Source organism: Podarcis liolepis, assembly GCF_965112155.1.
Source record: "Podarcis liolepis genome assembly, chromosome: 13".
Classification (NCBI taxonomy): domain Eukaryota; kingdom Metazoa; phylum Chordata; class Lepidosauria; order Squamata; family Lacertidae; genus Podarcis; species Podarcis liolepis.
The window spans coordinates 46,682,836-46,694,009 of NC_139573.1; the positions used below are offsets into that span (position 1 = coordinate 46,682,836).

Sequence of the window (11,174 nt, forward strand, 5' to 3'; positions counted from 1 at the left end):
ATAGCGTAAAATTCCCATTATATTGTGGGTATACCCTTGGACCCACAGGCGTGCCTAGATGCACAGATGTCAATGATGGCCAGAGGTAGATTTGCACAGCTTATGCTGATGCATGCACTGTGCCCATTCCTTGAGGCTAAGCTGACAATCAACCTTAGTTACATCTTGACAGCGTTATAACAACATACTACATGGAACTGCTCTTGAAAATCATTTGGAAACTTCAGCTGGTCCATAACACTACTGATCAACTGCTAGTCCAAACCAGTTAGTAGGACATATCTCACAGGGACTTTATTGATAGCTACATACACCCAAGCTCTATAACACACTTCCTTCCAGTGTTTGAAATTCCACTGGCGTGTGTTGCTACTGCCGCAGGTCCAAATGCGACTGACATCTCCGATGAGTCAGCTGACTTGGGCACAGCAAATGTTGTCTCTTTAGCCTTGGATTGGGTCCAGCAGTCATCACAGTTTTGCTTTTGAGGGCAGCAAGTGATGAAAATCCCACCTTGTACAAATATTTGAAAAATAAAACACGTTTTCCCCATCATCATCATAACCAGCACTGCATTATGAAAATCGTGGGGTCTAGGGCCTTGTTAACCTTTTGATAATTCAGTCCTCCAACATCATATCAAGGAAAGTAAGTGCAGGGCTGACTACAGATACATTTGACCGTGCAGCAGCCTTTCCACAAGCCACCCAAATGGAATTCACAGACCACAGTTTAAAAACCACTGCCTTAGTCAATAGTGAATACCATTTCCATTTCCACTGTGTGTGTTTCTCCTTCTTGCATAATGGGACAAGTGAACTGTTGTAAAAGCAAGCTACAGTCAAGCAATGTAGTTGAGGTCATAGAATCATAGGATTGTAGAAATGTAGCGTTGGAAGGGACCCTGAGTTTCATCTAGTCCAACCCCATGGTGAATAGATATTCCATTGTGGTGACTGAAACCTAGGTTTAAGGTGCCATTTGGCATCTAGCTCATATATCTGAGTTTCTAATACTGCTTCCTTCCTTTAGAGGCCCATCTGACGCCTTCTTTGACGTAATTTTGTCAGCATGTAAAGCCTTCTTTGTTCAAATAAGCTGTTCACCTAAGTTAATGTACCTTCCAATGCTGAGTGATAGATTATATCTTTCAGGGTTTTTTAGCTGCTTTGTTGTTCAATTGCTTCTTTTATCTGCTTTGTTTCTGATACTATCTGCATATAAAGTATAGTATTTATTGATTTGTATATTTATTGCTGTAAGATGCCTTGGACATGATGTACAGTGGTACCTCCAGTTGTGAATGGGTTCCGTTCCAGAGGTCTGGCCGCATCCCGAGGAATTTGCAACTGGAGGACCATTCTGTGCATGCACATGCGGTGAAACCCGGAAAAATACTTCCAGGTTTGCCAAGTTCGCATCCCGAAGTTTACATATCCAGAGGGATACATAAGCAGAGGTACAACTGTATTATTATTTCGACAGTATATATAAGAACAATTTTCATGGGGAGGGAAAATGTAATAATAGCCACGTCGGCTTGAGGGAAGTTCACGCAAATGTATTTTCCTTTATCTATAAAGAGATGTCTAGATATGATTGGTGCCAGAAAATCTAACAAGAAGCAGTTATTAAACCAAAGAAATGGCAGTGTATAACTACAGATTTATAAAAGATGCAAGTCCAGTACTCTGTCCAGCTTCCTGGTTGACTTGGATGTACCACTTCCTAAGGGTGCTTGCAAAACCATGGTGCCCAAAGCTTATGCATGCAGCTGAACAGCAGATTCATTTTGGGATGGGGGATAAAGAGGGCTGTTAAACAAGGCCCATCTTTGCTGCAATCTGAGCTCTGTTCTGGATGGGTGGTTTGCCCCCTAGAATATGTAAACTACCAAGAAGCAGAAAATAATTTTTCCATGAAAATACACTTGGAGGGAGGAGCAACACAGCTGGAGTAGCTGCTTTAGTAATCAAAGTCACTACATATATCTGCCCTGCATGTCTCTAAGCCCTCCCCACCCACCCCATTCTCCTAGCATTATATAGTCACAAAGGAAATAGCTTGCTCTGTGCTGCCCATCTCCAAACTGCCCTCCCTAAGGAGACACATCGCGTGTTGACATTACCACCTTTCTGACACCAAATTAATACTTTCTTACTTGTACTAGTGATTGCTAGGTTGCCTTTTGATTTGGTTTTTCCACAATCCTGCATTTCTGTTGTACATACAGTGGTACCTCGGGTTAAGTACTTAATTTGTTCCGGAGGTCCGTTCTTAACCTGAAACTGTTCTTAACTTGAAGCACCACTTTAGCTAATGGGGCCTCCTGCTGCTGCCACGCCGCCGCAGCACGATTTCTGTTCTCATCCTGAAGCAAAGTTCTTAACCCAAGGTACTATTTCTGGGTTAGCGGAGTCTGTAACCTAAAGCGTCTGTAACCCGAGGTACCACTGTATTGTTTTAACACTTTTATATGCCACCCTGAAATCTTTCCAATGAAGAGTAGTTAAGAAATTTTAGGTAAGCAATAAAAATACAGTTAAACAAATATGCTGGATTTTCCCATTGTTTCCACCAGGCAGCTGTCACTTCTACACTGTGGTTGACCTTCCTCCAAAAAAAATGTCAAAAGGAATTAGGTAGTCTAGTCCTCACACAACGGAATGATCAATCTATATTTTGACATAGGTCTAGAGCAGATATTGCGACAAAAACTTGCCACTTCAGAACGTGTTATTTGTGAAAGTGAGAAAGAGAGTAGTATGCTACCCTATGTCACATGCTCTCTCAAGAACGACAAATCCCAAGACCCTTGCATCCTGATGGCATTTCCTGTGCACAGACAGGAGCCAACAGAGTATGACAGCTAACTGGCAGCAGGAGGGAGAAACAGGCAGCATAATAATCAAGAACAATTAGATCACAGGAACAATAAGAGTCAGTGCTGCTGGTAAGGTTTAGAGACCATAGAAAATGTGAGTAAACAAGTTAGGCCTCTGGTCTCTAGGCTCCACAGAAAAAAAATGATAGTAGATCCCAAGATGAAGAGTGTCTAAAGCAATTTTGTAAGAATAATATATGCATGTTCCAAACTGCCACGTTTGGCTATAAGTACAGTTCAGGCAGTGGAAAACGTAAGAGAGTCTAAGCAAAGAAAAGAAACTAAAAAGACAATCATCAAAACATCTTAGTGGTTCTTCCCTCAACCTGCAGTGAAGATTTCTTGGCATTTCAATTGCCACCCTCAAAAAATTCCAGAATTGCAGCAATGGTGGCCACATGGAGCAACACCTCAACTGCAACCAGTGATCAAAATATGGGCCGTCATGACCACAAGCATTATAATAGTGATTCCATAAACATCAATTTTTCCTTTGCATTTGGATGCACCTTGTAAAAGAATGCAGGATGAATGCAGAAAAGTTGGAGGAGGAGAGGAGCCTGAACGACTTCTGTGAGACACCATTGTATATGAACATTAGAGAAATCGTAGGTTTGTTGATGCAGTCGTCCAAAACCACATCAGAAGTGCTGTGCATCTAATATAAGACATCACACAAGGAAAAAAGCTCCTGCACACTTAAGATTCTCATAGATGAAAATCTCCCAGGAGCCTGACTGCGAGATGATAAATATACCATCCATGTGAAATGAATACGACAGAAGATTTAGATCATTCTGTATAGACTGATACTCACAGTGTAACGAAATAGTTTTAACTGTGTTTTCATTTGGAACTACTGCTAGCAATAGCTTGATAGAAAGGTAACTTTTTCTCTTTGGTTTCGGAAGATGCTGGAGATAAATTACTACCAGTTTTAATAATGTTTCAGAACATTTAATAGCACCTGGTTTTAAGTTTAGTCCACAGAACTCGTATCTATCCTGTAGAACTTATTTGCAAAATAGATGAATAGTACACCGCAGTAGGTGTCCTGTGCTTAAAACAAACACCTACAGGGTAGGATTTTTCTCCTCTCAAGTTTCTAAAAGGGAATCAAGAGCAAAAGAAACCTAGCTAAAACAAACAGAGCTATTTTAAGGCCATACAGAATGGTTTTTTTCAATACAAATGCTACAGTTGCACAGATTTAAGAAAACCATGCATTAATGCCAAATGCTGCCTACCTTAAAATTCTAACAAAGCAATACAGCATAGATATATTGTGGCCTTCCCAGCAGCTGAATACTGAAGTATTCACCAAGTGCAAATTTCAATGGGGTTGAGGACAAAAACATGCAGTTGACATCATGCCGTCTCATTCATCACACAGGTATAGTGACTTGGGAATACATTATAGCTTCTCTGCCAATGGCATTGAGTTGACCATGAGCACTCTCTCTGTCAAACCTACTTCACAACCTGTCAAGAGGCTGGAATGCTGCTCCAAGTTACATGGAGGAAAACTGAGATGCACATGTATGAAGAGAATTAATGTGGCTGCCCAAAAACTTCTTTAAAACTGCATTGGATGTAGAACAAAGCAGCCTACCTCCTATGATGTACTGTAGAACCACTTGATGGTGGATTATTGCACAAAATATCACTACCAACCTTGTAGCAGCCTCTCACCTAGCCATTGGGGAGAGTAAGAATTGCTTCCAGGTGACCAAGCAGGGAAACTCTGCTAAAGCTGGTCTGTTTTTCTTTTAGGCCATGAATGCTTCCGCAGATGTGAGTGGTTGGAAAACTATTGTTTATGTCAGACAGAAACGGGTCAGTACTGAACTATACAGTATATCCCTAAGAAGCGTGGGCTTTCCATATCATAGATACTGTCTTCTTCCCACAATTCCCATTGGGAATTAGCTTTCTTGACTGCACTCTTCACACAAAAATTAAACGGTGGCCCACATTCCTCTGTCCTATCCACCAAAATCTACAATTCCGTCAAATCCATGTCAGCAAGATTCTGATAGGTTAGGAAATTGATTTCCTTGGAAGCTGACAATACTGCCCTGTAATCAATCTTAAATCTTAACCTATGTTCCCTTTCCTGCCTTTTTTAGTCTAATCTCAATATTTATTTCATAACCAGCGTTGGGGGTGAGGTTCCAGGGATAGTGTGTAAAGTCAAAATTACGTTTAGCCAGAATAATCCTAGAACTACCCCTGCACAACCATCCCCACCATTTTGGAGTTGGTGCGCCAAGCTGGCATCACGCCCAACGATGGGCTCTGAGAACCTCACAGGGTCCACACAGAATCTTTCCAGAGCCCGGTAAGCAAGGCAGAGAGCTTAAAGGTGCTTTCAGGGCCGGGAAAGTGCTTTTAAGCTCTCGGTGTTTAATTTGTGCAGTCACAACCAGCTGGCCTCCAAGTGTAAAGCTGTGATCACGCAAGTTATATGTGTGCAAGATGCGAGTCAACTGTACCTGTCCACATCCATTAATATACATAGGAACTCTGGTTTCCTTGCTATTCTATGGAAAGGAGCCAAGTATCATCCACATATAGAATATGGTATATTCTTCACGCTCACTGATTTAAGTGGGATATCCTTTAAAGGCTTTCTTCTTCAGGGAATGAGCTAGCCAGTGAGGGAAGAACTTCATTGTATTAACTGTGCATGAATCATATGAACAAATCTATGCTAAATTATACATGGCCTGTTTCTATTATATAAATAGCCACACCTTGGTTTTAAAAAAGCTAATGATGCTCAACACAATATATTCCCACCAGCATGCTGCTTTCATATATTTAAATTATATGTATGTTTTTATGCACTTCTTTATATGGCTCAAGAGTCAATTGCACATATAAAAATCAAATTGGTGGGAGACTCACAACTTCAGAGACATCAAACTTTTAAGTATATTAAGCAGTTATGGGTTTTGTAGCACACCAATCAAGCATGCATTAATTGGTCAAAACAGAGGAAATGCCTACAGATAAGAATTACCTCCATTTGAGTTTTAAAATATGGAGCCATTGCAACCACACTTACCTGGAATTATCTGCAATCTGAACCAACTGGGCTAGAATCATGCTGTAAGGCTGGAACTATATGGATTCATACTAGGAAATTAATCTCATAAAAAAGCAAACCGCCAAGCTTAAGACAGAAGGCAACAGGGGCTGAACAACCAGCACCTAAGGCAGGGATAGGAACCGGTGACTCTTCAGATGTTGTTGAGCTACAACTCGCATCAGCCCCAGGCATCACAGACAGCAGTCAGGGATGATGGGAGTTGTAGTTGACACAGAAGCGCATGCCACGCAAATACAAAAGACAGCGCTTGAGAATAGTCTGAGACGCCTATGTCTTTGTTTGCACCCAACAGTCTCAAGAGACAATGGAGTGCACCACCAGGGGTGATGTTAAATGTTGCATTAGCAGCTCCCCAGGGTGCATGCCTGAGCAGTGTGTCCTGGGCAGAGGTCCTGGGCTAGCCAGATGACCCACCCTCTCGTTCTCATTGATGTGGTCCAAAGGAGAGCAGAGCAATACGTTTGGCACCAGCTTGGTTGCTGGAGTTGCTGACAGGGAGCGTACAAGGCACCATCCAACTGTCTTAGGGTCTCCACTCTGGATTTGTGTAGGGTTTACTCCTTAGTCTTTTCTTCTCCTGAAGATATTCCTCCAGGCAGCAGAGCTTTAGGATCAGAATGTTCCTTCTCCTAGATGAGTTGAAGAGCCCCATCTGCCCCTTGCTTCCCTCTACAGCACATGCAGAAACTGCCTTAATTTAGGAGGCAGCAGATAAGAAACTAGCTTTCGAAATAAAAACTGATAGAGAAAACATCTAACACACCAAGCAAGCAGGCCTCTCTCACATTGCCTCCAAGAGCCTTATGCATGTTTCTAGCTCAAAGACCCCTTTTCCTTTCCCCCAGCCCATAGCAGAGGCCACTCAATTTACTGACCCACTCTAGGAGAAAGCAAGAGACATGTGCAAGTGGCTGCAACCATTCCCATGGAGCAAAAACCCAACAGATCCCAGCAGGGCCTTGTCCTGAAGAAGCACTTCCAAGATCATTGCAGCCTGAAAGACTCCCATGGGGTGATGACAGCTGTGGTTTGAAGCTTGCCACAGCGCAGCGCAGCTTCTGCCGGGACATTTGTTTTGGGGAGAGTGGCGGCGGTGGCAGCTCCAAGCCCTGCTGCCAGCTTTGGGGTGCAGAGCGGATCCAGGCCGCCCAGGCCCCATTTCACCCCCCCCCAGTCCAGATGGACCCCCACTCATGCTCTCTCACTCTCCCCCCCCCACAGGCAACGTGAACTTCCTGACTGTCAAGTAGACTGGCGGCTTCGGTCCCTACACTGAGCAAAAAGATTCCTGCATTGCAGGGGGTTGGGCTAGATGACCCTGGGGGAGCCCCTTCCAACTTCACAATTCCACGATCGTCCTCAGGGAGGGAAGCAGGCAGGCAGCAGGGCTGAAGAAGCCCAACGGGGCAGATGCCTCCGCCTGGCTGCGCTCTCCTTCCACCCGGGCAAAAAAAAAACAAGGTTATGAAACCAGATCAGAGGCGGGGGGGGGGGGTTGAGTGGTTGGTTTGCAGAGGCTCCCCTCTCCCCGCCCCGGAGACCTATTGGGGGGGGGGACAAGAGGCAGAGGTGACCCCCCCCCAGCTATCCCTCCCCACCCGACCCACCTCAGACACTTCCTCCTCGTCCTCCTCTTCCTCGTCGTCGTCCTCGTCGTCTTCCTCTTCCTCCTCCTCATCTTCCTCCTCCTCCTCCTCCTCGTCGTCGTCGTCCTCCTCTTCCTCGCTGCTCTCGCTGCTGCTGCTGTGGCCGACGCCGACGCCGCTTTCCCCGCCCGGCGGTTGCGGCTGCTGCCTCCGACGACGCCGGGTCCAGCTCCGCTTGGCCGGCGGCGGCTGAGGCGGCTGCTGCCCGTGAGGAGGCGGCGGCGGCGCCTCGCCGCTGAGGAGAAGCAGGTCGCACACCCTGGCCAGCCCTTCGGGGTCCCCCTCGCACCCGCCGCCCTTCACCTCCGCGGCAGCGGTAGCCAGAGGAGGCGGCGGAGGCTCCATGGTCGCCCGCGCCACCGCTCTGCCGCCGGCCCGCCCGCGCCGTCTCGCAGCCGGTCACCTTCTGGAGCCGTCGCGGTGGAAGTGGCGGAGGTGGGAGCGGGGGGGGGAGGGAGGCGGAGGAGCAGCAGCTCTCGCGAGACCCGCAGGCCAGCGCCACGGCCCGACCCGGCTCGCTCCTGCGCCGCCGCCCGCCCTCAGGCTTGCCGTCAGGGCTGGACCCGCCCCCGACGCCGACGCCGCGTCGCTGCCGCGCAAGCGCAGACGCCCGACGCCGCGGCCGGAACGAGCTCTGAACACCAACAGGGAACAGGGGGGAATGTTTTGCTTTAGCTCACTCTCTGCGCTTGCGCCGAGGTTTGGGTTTCCGGGTAGCGGCTCGTGCGTCATCGCCGTGCGCCCTTTCCGCGCGAGTTGGTGTCTGCGCACGAGAAGCGCTGCGCTGGGGAATCTCTGAGTTGTCAGTCTAGGGTTGCCGCCTGTCTTGTATAATACAGGGTGGTCCTGTTTTTCCATGTAAAATATTTCTTCCTGTATTGATACAGTTTTGTCCTGTGTTTCATGTCTTCTCTCTCTCCTTTTCTGCCTATATATGTATATATGTATGCATATATGTGTATATGTATGTATATGTATATGTATATGTATATGTATATATTTTTCCAGTAGCGTCTTAGAGACCATTTATATATATAGTCTATATATATACTTTATATATTTAGTCTCTCTCTCTCTCTCTATATATATATATATGCCGTGTCCAGGGCAGCTGTTTACCAGCTCCATCTGGTACGCAGGCTGAGACCCTACCTGCCCACAGACTTTCTCGCCAGAGTGGTGCATGCTCTAGTTATCTCCCGCTTGGACTACTGTAATGCGCTCTGTGTGGGGCTACCTTTGAAGGTGACCCAGAAACTACAACTAATCCAGAACGCAGCAGCCAGACTGGTGACTGGGAGTGGCCACCGAGGCCACATAACACCGGTCTTGAAAGACCTACATTGGCTCCCAGTACATTTCCGAGCACAATTCAAAGTGTTGGTGCTGACCTTTAAAGCCCTAAACAACCTCGGTCCGGTATACCTGAAGGAGCATCTCCACCCCCATTGTTCAGCCTGGACATTGAGGTCCAGTGCAGAGGGCATTCTGACAGTTCCCTGACTGCGAGAAGTGAGCTTACAGGGAACCAGGCAGAGGGCCTTCTTGGTAGTGGTGCCCACCCTTTGGAACACCCTCCCATCAGATGTTAAGGAAATAAAGAACTATCTGACTTTTAGAAGACATCTGAAGGCAACTCTGTATCGGGAAATTTTTAATGTCTAATGATTTACTATTTTTTATGTGCTGTAAGCCGCCCAGGGTGGCTGAGGAAACCCAGCCAGATGGGTGGGGTATAAATAAAATTATTATGATTATTATCCAATCCCTGGATCCAGCATGTGCTACAATCTAGCTTCCTGTGAGGTGATAGCCTGGGTGATAAGCCATTAGGGGGGATTAAGGAGCTTGGTGTAAGATAGCAAATGTGTGGGGGGCCCTCAACAGAAAAAGCCAGAGTAGAAAGAGTGTGTACGATGTAAATTAGAAGCAAAGAGTCTGAGTATGGTGTTTGATGTGTGCTTGAATCCAATGCTGTGGCTATGGGAGAAAGAAGACTCTTGGGGGGTTAATACTGTGAACCCTTCCATCATAGGCTCAGGTTATATGTGTGTAAATAAACCATATATCCTAAAGCACCTCATTTCCAAAAGGAAACACGAGCCCTGGGTAAGCTCCTGGAACCTTTGTAATCTTCAAGGTACGTTGCCATATGAGATTGAATCCTGACAAGACAGAAGTACTGTTTCTGGGGGACAGGAGGCGGGCAGGTGTGGAGGATTCCCTGGTCCTGAATGGGGTAACTGTGCCCCTGAAGGACCAGGTGCGCAGCCTGGGAGTCATTTTGGACTCACAGCTGTCCATGGAGGCACAGGTTAAATCCGTGTCCAGGGCAGCTGTGTACCAGCTCCATCTGGTACGTAGGCTGAGACCCTATCTGCCCGCGGACTGCCTCGCCAAAGTGGTGCATTCTCTGGTTATCTCCCGCTTGGACTACTGCAATGCACTGTACGTGGGGCTACCTTTGAAGGTGACCCGGAAACTACAACTAATCCAGAATGCAGCAGCCAGACTGGTGACTGGGAGCGGTCGCCGAGACCATATAACACCGGTCTTGAAAGACCTACATTGGCTCCCAGTACGTTTCCGAGCACAATTCAAAGTGTTGGTGCTGACCTTTAAAGCACTAAACGGCCTCGGTCCAGTATACCTGAAGGAGCGTCTCCACCTCCATCGTTCTACCCGGACACTGAGGTCCAGCACCGAGGGCCTTCTGGCTGTTCCCTCACTGCGAGAAGCCAAGTTACAGGGAACCAGGCAGAGGGCCTTCTCGGTAGTGGCGTCCTCCCTGTGGAACGCCCACCCACCAGATGTCAAAGAGAACAACAACTATCAGACTTTCAGAAGACATCTGAAGGCAGACCTGTTTAGGGAAGCTTTTAATGTTTGATGTATCACAGTATTTTAATATTCTTTTGGAAGCTGCTCAGAGTGGCTGGGGAAACCCAGCCAGATGGGCGGGGTACAAATAATAAATTATTATTATTATTATTATTATTATTATTATTATTATTATTCTATAAAGGGTCATATATATTCTTTAAAGGATATATATTGACAAGTAAAAAGTTGAGGGTCAAAGGTGGTTTCTTCCAGCTGAGCTAGTTAATTACCTGTCCTTATGAGTTTTGGAGGAAGACAGTCTCTTTAAAAGAAGGGGAAGTTCTCAGCAAAACAGCAGATGAGCCACCCAGTGTTTGCAATCTTCAAAGCAAATAAAATTCCTGCTGTGGCACATCCATGTAGTGGCTCAAGAAATGAATGTTGAGGACTACATCCCAGTCTTAACACACACACACAAGAATATAGGAACGTACGAAGAGCCCCGCTGGATCAGGCCAAGGGCCCATCTACAGTGGCCAACCAGATGCCTTTGGGAAACTAGTAAGCAGAACATGAGCACAAGAGCATAAATAATATGCCTAGCTGGGTACTTTGGGTTGTTACTTTATATATGTTTGTGTGTGTTTTTGCTTTGAAAGCACACAGCAGCTGGAGATCAGTGTTATGATCCAGATGCTCAAAAGCC

The 11,174-nt window shown here is 46.3% G+C and overlaps 1 protein-coding gene across 4 annotated transcripts in view; it reads right to left on the reverse strand.

The window, feature by feature from the left end:
* The window catches only part of ANKRD17 (ankyrin repeat domain 17), a 101,152-nt gene extending 92,804 nt beyond the window's left edge, over nt 1-8,348 (reverse strand). For 2 of the 4 annotated variants that reach the window (XM_083470415.1, XM_083470411.1), the window contains exon 1: nt 7,607-8,348. In XM_083470415.1, the coding sequence (XP_083326541.1) occupies nt 7,607-7,990 (384 nt within the window). In that variant the 5' untranslated portion in view covers nt 7,991-8,348. The remainder of the gene's footprint in view (nt 1-7,606) is intronic. The other 2 variants (XM_083470412.1, XM_083470416.1) reach the window with 2 other exon arrangements.
* Nucleotides 8,349-11,174: the final 2,826 nt, after the last annotated feature.